The 13,729-nt window shown below is 45.0% G+C and overlaps 1 protein-coding gene and 1 long non-coding RNA gene across 2 annotated transcripts in view; one reads left to right on the top strand and one right to left on the bottom strand.

Moving 5' to 3' along the window:
* The window catches only part of SIAH2 (siah E3 ubiquitin protein ligase 2), a 37,178-nt gene extending 24,960 nt beyond the window's left edge, over positions 1-12,218 (bottom strand). The window contains exon 1 of the mRNA XM_043997926.1: positions 11,271-12,218. Coding sequence (XP_043853861.1) covers positions 11,271-11,735 — 465 coding nt within the window. The 5' untranslated portion in view covers positions 11,736-12,218. The remainder of the gene's footprint in view (positions 1-11,270) is intronic.
* Positions 12,219-12,316: 98 nt separating this feature from the next.
* The window catches only part of LOC122751022, a 32,166-nt gene continuing 30,753 nt past the window's right edge, over positions 12,317-13,729 (top strand). Inside the window, exon 1 of the long non-coding RNA XR_006355765.1 lies at positions 12,317-12,654. This is a non-coding gene — a long non-coding RNA (uncharacterized LOC122751022). The remainder of the gene's footprint in view (positions 12,655-13,729) is intronic.

Here is a 13,729-nt window from a genome sequence, read left to right as displayed (position 1 = left end):
TTTGGCCCCAACTATATGTGTGTGTGTGTGTGTGTGTGTGTGTGTGTATTTGTATATATATGTATATATGGATGGATGGATGGATGGATGGATATTCTGGTCAGTGCAGCTGGAGGTTCAACCTCCCACATATTCTGTACCTATCAAGGGTGGGATCAGGGCTCTAGACCTGTGTTAGTTATGCTCTTAGAGAGCTTGTCATTATAACAAAGGATTGTGGGAAAGCCAGATATTGCTACCTGAGGGACTACAATAATTTAACAATCCTCCCACCTCATGGGAAACCTTGCTGTCATTCACAATGGGAAAGCATCTGCTCAACTTGTAATTCATTATCCATTAACATTTTAATTTTCTCAGGATATTTCAAAACAGTCACTGCCACAGAGCTTAAGTGACTTTCCCAGCTTTATGTACCTTCATCAGTCTCCTGACACTTTGTACCACCCTCATTTGATAATTTTTTTCTCTATCCTCAAGATATTATAAATTGTTCTGCTTTACTCATCTCAGATTTTGAGTTTGGCTGTGACAACCAGTTAGTGTGTCTTCAGTCTGGCCTTTCCCTTGTGCACGAAATAAAAACATCAGGGAGGCTGGGTGGCACAGTGGATAGAGCACTGGTCCTGGATTCGGGAGTACCTGAGTTCAGGTCCAGCCTCAGACACTTGACACTTATGAGCTGTGTGACCCTGGGCAAGTCACTTGGCCTCCATTGCCCCACAAAAAAACCAAACAAACAAAAAACCCCAAAGAAATAAAAACACCTCAGCTAAGTGGAAATCAAAAGCTCAGAGTTAATTCTGACCTTCTCTACATGGGAGAGCATATTCCAAATCCCTTGCACAGGGCATTCCATCTCCCACCTCTGTGGTTTAACTGGTTGGTCCTCATGTCCGGGATGGTCTCCCGTCTTTTTCATGCCTGGCTTCCTGCAAGCCACCTTCTTCAGGAGGCCCATCCTCCCACCTATTAGACTCTAGTAGCCAGAGTTCTCTCCTCCAAGGTTATCTTTCTATCTCCTTTCCTGTACACAGTAAGTTCCTGGAGGGGGTAGGACTGTTCGTGCCCTTCTTTTCATCCCCAGCACTCCGCACAGAACCTGGAACTACTACAAAGTGCTTAATAAATGGCTGTTGACTGATGACCCTGAAACACTGCAATTTACTCAGGCATCTGATCATTACACAGTTATTTAGCATATTCACTCTATGAAGGCAGAAAAGTATCTTCAAAACATTTTCACCAATAAGGCTGAACAAAAGGGTTTAAGGGTCAGAAATAACCACAACACCCTAATCCCCCAAACTCTCTGGTAGACTGATGTTTCTACTGTAACTGGGTAGAAACTAGAAACCTCGGTGATTAACAGCCCCCTCGCCCCCCCAAAAAACACAACCACAACACAACAACAATCCACCCTCTATGAAAGAAGTTACATTGGACAAGTCACTTCAAAACTCTAGGATTGAGGTATAAAACACAGGGTTTGGATGACAGGATTTCCTGCTTGAAAGTGATGTAGGGATTAATCTATTCAATTTAGTCCAACATGCATTTATTAAGCTACCACTACATAAGGTACCATACTAGAGACAAGGCCTGAGAACTTTTTTTTTTAAACAATACACATTAAAAAAAAGATTGTCAGCTAAACAATAAACATTTAAAAAAATTACTTGTTTGTCTATCTATCTTTCTATCTGTCTTTCTGTCTATGTATTTATTTACCCATTTACCTATTTATTTATTTACTCGTTTGCTCTTTATTTACTTACTTGCTTATTTGTTTGTTTGTTTGTTTGTTTGCTTGTTTATTTATTTATTTATCCTGCTTTCTCTCCCTCTCCTCCCCCCTCCCTGAGGTGACAATCAGATATGAGTTATACATGTTTTATTAAAAATCTTGAGGACTCTATTTCAATAAAATTCATTTCCTTTGTAATACTATGTGATTCATTTTATGTTTTTATATTATATATATATATATATTTTTAAAGCTTGTTCTGAGAGGAGCCCACAGGTATCACCTGACCCAAGGGGGACAAAACACCAAAAAGATGAAGAACCATCAAGATGAAGATGTTAAACTCCTGGTCAGTGTGCTCTCCCTTCCTAAAGCTGGTTGGCTGGCTAGTCATTCCTTTGCCACAAACCTTGTGTTCTATTTATCTGTATATTTGTTTTAGTTAGATCACAAACTTAAGAACAAGGACTATGTCATTTTTTCACCAGCAAAATGTAAACTCCTTGAGGGTCTGGGGTTTTCTTTCATTTTTACTTTGTACAATATTCCTGGCACCTAAGTACCACATCAGCACACAGAATGGGCTTAATAAATGCCCAATAAATCAAATATTTGAATGCTGGGAAGGTGCTGGATTCATCCTAAAATAGAAAAGAAATTAAAAAGCCAAGAGCAAGATGATCTGGCAGAATGACCTGTGATTATCACACAATACTCTTACATACTGTAGAGGCTTCACCTTTTATAAAATGCTTTTATTTCCCACATCTTATTTGATAGGTTAATGTTTGCTGAATTTGACAGGAAAATTCAATTTCTGTCAGTACTTCAAATACCTTCTACTTTATTATCACTTTAGCTCTTTAACATTTATTTCATATTATTCCCCTTCTGGCACAGTAAGTAAGTCAACCTGACCCATTAACCATTCTAGGAATTGATCTGATGTCTATCTACCTAACACCTCCCCCCACCCTGAATTTGCTCTCTCTTTAATCCAGTCAGAATGAATTCCTAGCTTCCTTTGAGGCTACTTCAACAAATCATTCCCAGTTGTCCCTGTGCCCTCTCCTCAAATTTTCTTGTACTTCCTCATCTGGGTGCATGCTATAGGCATCCCCCTCCCCCTCCCCCCCCTCCCCCTCCCCCAGCAGAATGGCAGATCCTGGAAGGCAAGAACCTGTTACTGACCTGTGTATCCCCAGTACTTTGAAAGAGGGGCTTAATAAATTGCATTGAGTCCTACCACTATCAGTCAGCCAGTTCAGTAACTTCTACCCATTACTGCTGTTTCTATCCTGAGGCTAAACAGAAAAAGTTCACAAGACAGCCAGATCTTCTTTTCATCAGACTAACAACATATCCCAAACAGACACATCTTTCCCCCAAAACCTGCTTCTCCATTCTCCTCTACCTCCACAATGGACTGTATGGAGATCTTGTTTGTCTATTATTGTCTCCCTCTTCACAAAGTGAGCACCTTAAGGGCTGGCGCTGTTTCTGCCTTTCCTCTGTAGTCCCAGTGCTTGGCATTGTGCCTGGCACATAGCAGACTCAATAAATGCTTTCAAACTTTCACACTCAAGCTCTTGTTTTCATTCTTATTGCTGCCACCCTAGCTCAGGCATTCATGGCTTCTCGCCTAGATTACTGCAATCACCTCCATACTAGTATCTTAACCTCTAGCCCAGGAGTTCTTAAATTCTGTGTGTGTGTGTGTGTGTGTGAGAGAGAGAGAGAGAGAGAGAGAGAGAGAGAGAGAGAGAGAGAGAGAGAGAGAGAGAGAGAGAGGCAAACAGTGAAGAGGAAGCAAGTATTTATATAGTGCCTACAGGCACTTTTACAAATATCATCTCATTTGATTCTCATAACAACCCTACTGAGGTAGGTGCTATAATTATCTTCATTTTACAGCTGAGGAAACTGAGGCAGAGATTAAGTGATTTGCCCAGGGCCACACGACTAAGTGTGCATGTCTAAGGCCAAATTTGAACTCTAGTCTTCCCGACTCCAGGCCCAGCACTCTACGCACTGTGCCACCAGCTGCCCATTTCCCCGAATGGATTCATTTGTAGCCTAGTGAAGCCTGGGGACCCTTTCCTATAATCATGTTTTCATGTACAGGATTACAAAAGAAATCAAGTCTATTCAAATACCTTTACCAAAAAATATATTTAACAACAAGATCATGGGTCTCCATTAAAAACCCTTGCTCTAGTCTCTTCCCACCTCCAGTCCAACCTACACAAGGTTGCCAGATGAAACATGATGGACAGTTCTCATGTGTCATAGACTTGCTCCAAGACTCTTAATGACTTGACACAAAACCCTAAGCACCCGTCCCAGGATGGGATGTATCCTTCAGCTGCTTTCTTCTCTCCCTAGGTGGAAAGCAGTGCCTAGGGCACTATTGGAACCTCTCTCTTCTGCCAGACCCAAAACAAAAGCACTCATTTTAGCTGGGCACTCAATTCTCATCATGATTTGGCTTCAACTTACCTGTCTAGCTCAGGTATCCTATACTCCACCCAACTTATGCTACCTGTTGTTGCCCACACTTTCCCAACTCCTTGAATGTGCTCATACCTGCCTGGCATGCCCTCCCTCCCCTCATTGCTCGGACCTGTCCGTTCACCTGATCCGGTGCTATTATAGGTTATCTCGGACTCTTCTCTCTCATAGTCAATCAGTTACAACATCCCATTGATTCTACCTTAGCAATAGCTTTTCTGTATTTCCCCCAACACCATCTTTATTACGACATGTCTGGAATATTTCAACAGCCTCCTAAATGGTTTCTCCCACTCCATTGTCCTCCCTCCCTCTTCCAATCCATTCTTCATAATCTTATGTGCAGACCTGGTCATGTCACTGCTAAAAAAAAATCTTCAGTAGTCTCCTCTTTCGTAGTGAGTCAAGTTCCAGCTCCTAGGCCTGGGATTCAAGGTCCTGCCCAATCTGGCACCCACAAAGCTGCCTTGCAGTATATTTCTTCTCACTCTCATTGAGCATTCTAAGCTCCTGCCAAATGGAACCTTTCTCTGTTTCCACCACATATAACTGTACCTTCATAGTCCACTGGATGTGCCTCTTAAGCCTCAAATTCTCTCTGCTCCCCCCAGCCTCCCAACCTCCCTTGCTAAATTCTTCTCATGCTTTAAAAGCCCAACTCAAATGACACTTCTTTCAGGAAGCCTTCCCTGGTTCTGCCTCAGACTTTACTTCATCTCTCTCTAATTCCCTTAACCACATGCTGCTGTGTATCAGTTATCTACTTTGTATCTCCCCCAGCAGTGGATAAAGTACTGGGCTTGGAAACAGGGAAGATTTATCTTCATGAGTTCAAAATCTAGCCTCAGACACTTATTAGTTGTGTGACTCCAGGCAAGGCAAGTTGCTTCACCCTGTTTGCCTCAGTTTCCTCATCTGTAAAATAAGGAGAAAGAAATGGCAAACCACTCCAGTATTTCTGCCAAGAAAACCCTGAATGGAGTCACGAAGAGTCAGGCACGACTGAAACGGCTGAACAACAAAAACATCAGTGCTTAGTAGGCCATAAATATCTGCCGAGGATGGAAGTCAGTGAAGCTCTGTCTTCCTAATGCCTAATTATCTACTCTCTGAAGGGCACCCAGATTTCCCTCAGCTGGAAGGTGATCCCACCCCCTGTCCCCGACCTTCCCAGTTCTGAACAAAGTACTTGGTCATAACACTTGTGGCAGACTTTCACATGATTAAAAATGACATCTAGCCTATAGCTCTCCAAGGGTTGCAAAGCATTTTAAAAATAGAGAGTATATCCTGAGTCAGCCAAGTAGTTTATAATGGAACTGAGGTTTGGGGGACTCCCTTTATTATCTCATTTTTGCTTATTTGGGTATTATGGCAGACTATAAACCTCGAAGGGCCATGACTTCCTCTTGTTCTTTGCATAGCTTATGCCAGGGGTGGCAAATTCCAATATAAACCATATATGAGGATCCCTGTGGGCTGCATACACATTAACATTATCTAAGCTTTCCTGTATTTTTATTTCTTTTGTTAAATATTTCCTAATTACATTTCTTTTGTTTTTTTGTGGGCAATGAGGGTTAAGTGACTTGCCTAGGGTCACACAGCTAGTAAGTGTCAAGTGTCTGAGGCCGGATTTGAACTCAGGTCCTCCTGAATTTAGGGCTGGTGCTTTATCTACTGTACCACCTAGCTGCCCCCTCCTAATTACATTTCAATCTGTTTAGCTAGGGGGGGCTTGTCTTCTTGTCTTTGACACCTCTGCCCTAAAAGACCTATTGGTATCTTGCACACAGTAGGTGCTCAATGGATATTTTTTTGAAAAAGAGCCTCTAGCCCAATCACCTCTGCTTGCAGAGGAGGAAACTTGAGGCTCAAAGCACAGCTTGCCCTGTGGCACACAACCAAGTCACGGCAAGACCTAAATGAGAACTCAAGGCTCCAGAATCCATTTCTAGGGTTCTTGCCACTGTATCCCAACAGAACTTCCACCTAAAGAAAACAATTTTCCTGAAAAATTACCTGAGAGAAAGGAGGTGGCCAGTCATGTCTGCATCCCATTCTCGACTTAAGGTCCTCTGCTCTCTTCCCAATAACATGTGCCTAAAACATGGTTTCAGGCCCCTACTTGCCACGTGAGCCTGAACAAGTCTGTTTGCTTCAGTTTCCTCATCTATAAAATGGGGATAATAATAGAGCCTACCCCTGGTGTTGTTGGGAGGGTCAAATGAGAGAACATTTGTAAAAATGCTTAGCAAAGTGCCTAGCATATAGCAAGAGCCATATAAACGTTAGCGATGATGATGGTGGTGGTGGTGGCGGCGGTGAGAGTGGTCATGGTGATGGTGAAGGTGGTTGAGGTGATGATAGTGATGGTGAAGGTGGTCGAGGTGGTGATTGTGATAATGGTGGTGATGGTGATGGTGGTAAAGATGATAGAGGTAGCAGTGGGTGGTGGTATTCTAATGTATTTCCATATTTTGTGACAAAAGTACAAGAGAACTTTCAGGTTCAGAGAATGCTCCCAAAACTGATGGAAAGAATCATTCTAAACTTCTTCTGATGTGGTGGGAAGGGCTCTGGCTTTTGAGTCAGAGGTCCTAGGTTATATTCCTGGTGATTGAGGTTAAGTAATTCCCTTTATTTCCCTGTAAAATGAGGACTAGATGGTCAATGAGGTCTCTTTTGCCTCTGGAACTACGGTCCAAAGTCTATGAGTAAGCGCTTGCATTATCATCCAGGTGACAATAGTGGTTGGAGAACCCAATTTGAAGGAAGAAAAGAGATGAGCTTGAATTCCTGGCTGTGTGTCCCTGGGGAAGTCACTTAACCTTTCTTGGTCTCTGTTTTCTCATCTGTAAAATGAGGGAGTCAGAGAAGTTGACCTGAGAGGTCCTCCACACCAGGGTGATTATCCTGTGTTGTCCTTTGATCTGGGTTGAACAATAGCTCCATAAATAGAAACTTCTAGTCACATAAACTGTGGGCTCCCAGTGATTTTCAACCCATAGAAATTTGGGGATGTTAGAAATTTGAGTCCATAACAAATACAAATATAGGAGAGGCGGTGAAATTTCCAGCAAAAACTATCACTGAAAGTGTAGGTGAGCTAACGTCCCCCCCAAACAACCCCACCCAGTAATGTTATATATAGTCAAATTGTACATAGCTGAGCACAAAGTGGAGACAATTAATTTTCCATTTTCTGACCCACTCCAACACACACACACACACACACACACACACACACACACACACACACACAGAGGCATGAGAAATAATCACCATCTCAAAACTTTTCAACCACAGAGCAACTCCAGGATTTTACTAAAAATCCCTTTACAAATGTCCTGTTCTCTGATAAAGATCTTTTCCCCTCCCCCTGAAAAAGGGGAACTTGCGAGTAATGCTACTTCTCCAGTGCCCCTCAATCAAAGGGGTTCATGTTAACCATTTTGTAAATAATCCAACACCCATGTCAGGTGGTCATTTGTTAATAAGTCTGTTTTGCATCAAGGTTTAACAGAGAGAAAACGATGAGAGCCTAGAGGAGACCACAGCAAAGTCCTGACATTGGGTTATTTTTAACATGCCTCTACAAGATTCTTCCCAACTAATTTTCTAGAAAAGTGATTTTCAACAGCTTAGTGAAATTATCCAATCATTCAAAGACACATTTCATACATAGTTTCCCCCATTCTCCTAATTACCATATGCTTTTGGGAGGCTGGTGCCAAATTCTTGTTCCATGTCTCCCTTTCCCAAAATCAGAGAATCATCAATGGACACTTATGGGGACAACCAGTCTGACCCTGTCCCCCATATTAAAGATGAGAATATCATATTCAAACTTTCAATGTAGTATATATATATATATTTACCATTTCCTATTATAGAATGTTATGTACTGACAACTATGGTCCAAAGCCTAAGACAGACCCAATTGGGAAGGTGAGAAGGGGACTTCCTTTTAAGATACTATGACTCAAGGGTGGAAGATAGACCATCTAGCCCAATCTTTCCATTTTTCCAAATGAGGCTCAGGGAGGTTAAACGTGACTTGCTATTAGAATGTAAATTCCTTGGGAGTAGAGATGTCTCATTCTGTGTATTTGTATTCTTAGAGCCAAGCTCAGTACCCAGCACACATTTAGGCACTTAATTAAAGGCTTGTTGATTGATTTCTCAAGGCCACACAGGAAGTAAATGACACGGCCTAAAGTCAAACCCAGGTTTTATTTTTTACTCCAAATCCAATATTCTTTTAACACAACATTCATTTTTTGGAAACTGAGGTCAAGTGAGATGAATTGACTGAACCAGGATCACAGAGTGAATAGCAGAGTGGGGACCAGAGCTTATTCCTGCCAGTAAACCATGCCTTTTCCTCTGTCAGTTCACACATTTATATCTAGAAGATTCTCCCCTTCTCCCCCACCCCCTTTCCATCACTCAGCTGGCCAAACAGGGAGACATTAAGAAATAACTGCAAAGGAGTTCCCCTACCACTCATGCCCTTTCAGCATGAACTAGCTTCAATGAGGCTTTGGGAGGAATAGAAGAAAGCTTCAGTTTGGACATCAGGACAAACAAAACTTGGGGAGAATGATACCAATTCCATAAGTCATTCTCAGAAAAAGCAACGACGCCAAGCCAGATTCTGCTAAAGCTTGGGACCTGGCCACTGGGGTGAGTGACTCTTTTATTCTGAACAGCATTTTATTTTAGCTTGCAAAGTGATACGTCTGTTCGTTGCATCCCTCCTCACAACTTATGCCAAGAGACTGCCAAATCCCTAAACTGAAAGTTGATTTCCCCTATTCCTACCCACACCCATTTTTCAAAGACAACTTCACCTTGAAGATTTCTTTTGGCTGAACAGTAATCAGCCAGTTTAATCCATTCTCAAAGTGAAACTTAGGATGTTATTTACTCTACATCATACATTTCCCTCTTGGGTGAAATCACAAGAGTTTTTTTTGTTTGTTTTAAATCAAAGGAGATTTTTGGGGGTGGTGGGAGGGGAGAAGAGAAGGGAAGTAGTGATCTCAACATTTATAGGCATAGTTCATAATGAGAGAATATTTTTCTTGAATTTGGGGTCGGCAACTGAAGTTCATTCCAGTCTATTTCACAACTCTTCCACTTGCCATTTCAAAAAGATGAAATCCTCTCACTCCGTTCCATCTATCATGGAGTTTCACTCTACATCTAACAGGGCAAAAGCTTTCCATCACATATTCATCTCTACTTTCTACAGTGCCACATCATTATTGGGGGTTTCATCAAGAAAACTCCAGAAAATGGTTTTTTTCCCAAAAGAAATGTAATTTATAAGAGAAATTCAGAGCGAATTGCTAGAATCAAAAAGTGATGGGTTAGTGGCTAAACTGAGTTCCTCTGAGTGTGTAAAGAAGTGATATATAACACAAAGTAAAAAAAAAAGGTTGTCTCTGAAACTTCATGGAAGATTGTGTGATGGGTAAAAAGAAATTTATTTTGGTGAATTAGGTTTCACAATTCAAGTGATACTGATTTGCTTCAAACTCTTACATAATACTTTATTTTAAGCTTGCTCTGCGACAGTATAACACCAAATTAAGTCACTCGTTTTCACCCGACTACATTTCCCCAGCTGTAATTCCCCAGTGGATTTCCAATTTAAAAGCAGCACTTGTCCTACAAAATAAGAAACACCAAGGGGCAAATGTCTCCCTAAATGGCCCATGATGATGCCTAGTTTCTCTACTCCAACATTTAGAAGTATGATGCTGTTTAAATAAGTTTCTAAGTTTGGGTTCATTGTCACTAACCTCTCTGAGCTCAGTTTCCTATTCTTTAAAATGGGGATACCTGTAGTAGCTACATCACAGGGCTATTGTGGGCCCAAAGGAGATCACTTAAAGAAAGCGCTTTGCTAACCTGAAAATGTTATGTGTCATTTTTTTAATCACTATAATGATGGAATAGCTGTAGCAAAGTAATAAAGCCTAGAGATTAATGGGTTAATTCAGAGCTAATTCTGAAAATGTCAAAGTTATACCAAAAGGCACTCTCTTTGATCCTCTATAGATAATAACTGCATACAAATTTAATTTCAGAGCACTTCACCTAGGATATGTAACAACTTTTCCCTGATGGTCTCATCTTAAAGTTGGAGGAGGGGAGAAACGAGTTAGTGAATGCACCTGATGCTGGGGGAGTTAAGAATGCCCTGAGAAGCCCTCCACCCATTACTGAGGGCTCTCCCAAGAGCCTGCGAGCAAGGCATCAAGGAGATGTTTTCAGGCCTACGATTTGAACTCCTGATAAAGGGAGGAGAATTAACCAACTCCTGCCAAGCCGTGGGATCAGGGGCTGTCTTTCCTTCCTCCTGAGCCTCTTTTAGCATCTTCTCAGTCCCCATTTTATTTTTCTAGCTGTCTCCAAGGTGCCAGTAAGAGGGTATGCATGCATCACCACGTGGATTTCCCCAAAAGAACCCTGGAGTGAACAGGAGTGGGGTGGGAGGGTGGAGAGAGCGGAAGAGGAAGTTTATGTTGGTACAGTATTTTGTGTTGCAATGGAGAACGAGGCAGGTAAAGGAAGAATGTGGGGAACCCTATCACCATGCCCCGTTTTGGAGGTTAGGGGGAGTGGTGCACAGGGCTTGTAATATACAGAGTTTTAGGAGAAAACTATAGAAACCTAAGGAGGGTACCTAGGATCATAGATCTAGAATTGGAAGGCACTTTAGAGGTCATCACGTTCAACTAGCCCATTTTACTGACGAGGAAACAGGCTCAGAGAGATTAAGCGACTTGCCCAGGGTCAAACAGCTAGTGGTGACACCTGAACTCAGGTCTTCCACACTTCAGCTGCAGTGCTATCTATCTACTCCACTCCACCAAGGTGACCGTCTCATTCGCCTGTCCTTCCTTAACTGCCATCTGGAACAAGCACGCGCCCCTAGATCCACGCGCGGCAGCGGAAGGCAATGAGAATTTCCCCGCTGCACCTGGGGCTGACTTACCTTGCAGGGAAATAGCACAGCAGAGGCCACTTTTTCCATGGCCAGGTTCCTGATGCTGGGGGTCAGGGATCCCCGGCACGTCGGGCAGCAGCTCAGCTTCTGGCGGCATTGGTTACAGACCAAGTGCCCGGCCTGGCACTGCAGGATCGGGGGCAGCACATAGTCAAAGCAGACCGGGCACTCGAAAAGCGAAGTCAACTCGTGGTGCTGGGGAGAGACCGGCCCGCCGCCGCCGCCGCCGCCTCCGCCAGGGCCTGAGATCACTGCGGCCGCGGCGGCCACCGCGGACGAGCCAGGTCCGGCAGCCGAGATGGTGGCGGCGGCCGGGGGCGCAGCCTGGGACGGGGCGTGCTGCTGCGGCTGCGGCTGCTGCTGCTGCGGGGGCTGCTGCTGCTGCTGCTGGTGCTGCTGCTGCTTGCCACAGGGTTTGTTAGCACCGGGTCCGGTGGAGGACGGACGGCTCATCGCGTTCCGAACCAACCATCGAAGTGTGGGCGCCGAGCGGCCGGGGCACAGAAATCAACCCACTCCCTTCCCGCTGGGCTGGCTCGGAGCGAAACTGCGGCCACGGCCGCCCCGGGACCGCCCACTGCTCTGGGAAAGCCGGGGCGAGCCAAGAGGCGGGGAGCTCCGCCGGGGAGCCGGGGAGCTCCGGGAAGCCGTCTCTGCCAGCCGCCACCACCGCCGATCGGCCGCCTCCAGCGTTCCAGAGACGTCTCAGGGTCCCTGCGACGTCCCGGGGTCCCTGCGATGTCTCAGCGCTCCCGGGGCGTCTCCAAACGCGGCTGCTGCGCCTCGCTCCCTCTCCAGTCGGCCGCGCTCCGCCTCTCCGCCCCAGGCGCAACGAGTACCACCTGCCCGCCCCCCTTCCAGCCGGACCGGACTCGGAGCCTCAGCCCAGCAGCTTCTGGAACAGTATCTGACGTAAGAGACCGAGGCGACGTGACGCCACGGACACGTGTGTGATTCCGCCCAGCCGCTGCGCTGCGGGGACTGGCAAGGCCAGGCTGCCCATAGAGCTCGACTCCGCCCGGCTTCGCGGCGGGGCGTGGGCCGGGGCGTTCCCCGCCCGGAGGACGGAGGGAGGGAGGGGCCCGGTTTGTTGTGCTGGCCAAGTTTCCTGGCCTTCCCTGGAAGCTGCCCTTGGCTTTGAACGGCTTCCCTGCTTGGAGCCCCGTTGTTAGAGTGGGGATTTCGCTTCTCCGGGTTTTAGTCGCTACTAAGCAGGAGAGGAAGCGAGCGAGCGCCCCGTCACAGCCCAGCGTAGGGCTGGGCCCCCTGGGATTCAGTTTCCCAAGACGGCTGATCCTGTTTTCAGCCACGCCCGAGCACACACACTGGGCAGCAACCTGGACAGCGTCATTCGGAAACCAGAAAGACCACTGTATGCTGTGCCAATAGATGTGTGTGTGTGTGTGTGTGTGTGTGTGTGTGTGTGTGTCCGCCCGCATGGCTTGGTATAATGGCGGGCACATAGTCTGCGCTTAATCATCCTTGTCGACTGATGGTGCCTTGCGTGCTCCGTGGGGGCAAGGAAGGGGGTGCTGGAAGCCCTAACGTTGAGTCCTCTGTTAAGGGAGATGGAGGTTTTCCTTGACAGCAATCAGAGGGCTGGTCTGCCCTGTGTAAGGAGAGTCGCATTTCTAACAGGTCTGGTAGACGTGTAGAACCTTGTTTTGGTGGCCATAGAGATGAGCCTGCAGCTGGCAAGCAAAATAGGGCATGTGTAAGTAAGAAGGCCGTGAAGCTCCCTGACCCTGGTCCACGTGTCTTTCCAGTGTGGACTGGCTGTGCTCTTTTGCGATTTAAACATTTACTGAGCAGTAGCATTTTTGCAAGGAGGGGAAGGGGCCAGAGAAAATAGCTAAAACAGCAGCCCCTCCTTCCACTTCTTAAACCAGCTGGTTAGTAAACCCGGTAAAGGGTACTTCCGTTCAATGTTAATCAGTGCTTTTTTGAGTGCCTAATGGAGAGGATTTGGGGAGCCTATGGATAAAGAAGGCTTGCATTCAGGAGTGAGCTGGTAAATGTTTAACAACCAGTTCTTTAAAAAAAAATGTACACAGTTTCGAAACTTTAATCGGCATTAATATTTTTCTCCACCGTTTAAGTCTAGAAATCAACAAAACAAATCAAATCATTGGTACAATCATTTATACCATTAGCTGATTTACCAGGTGTAAATGCTCACAGTGCTACAACCCCAACGCTGACATTTAGAAGCTGTATGACCGTGGTCAAGTCCCTTAAATCCTACTAACTCGAGTCTCTTCATCTGTGATGAGGAGACAATATCACCTGTGGTTCTTACCACCCCAGTCCTGGTGAGGCTCACAGGACTATGGATCTATAGCGCTCTGCAAATTATAAATCATTATAACAAAGTCAGTTATCATTACTAGATGACTAAGAGATGTCCCTTAAGCACAGATCTTCGATTGTCACCCCCTTGTTCCATA

Source organism: Dromiciops gliroides, chromosome 3 (genome assembly GCF_019393635.1).
Source record: "Dromiciops gliroides isolate mDroGli1 chromosome 3, mDroGli1.pri, whole genome shotgun sequence".
NCBI lineage: Eukaryota > Metazoa > Chordata > Mammalia > Microbiotheria > Microbiotheriidae > Dromiciops > Dromiciops gliroides.
This window is presented reverse-complemented; position numbering and strand designations above follow the sequence as displayed.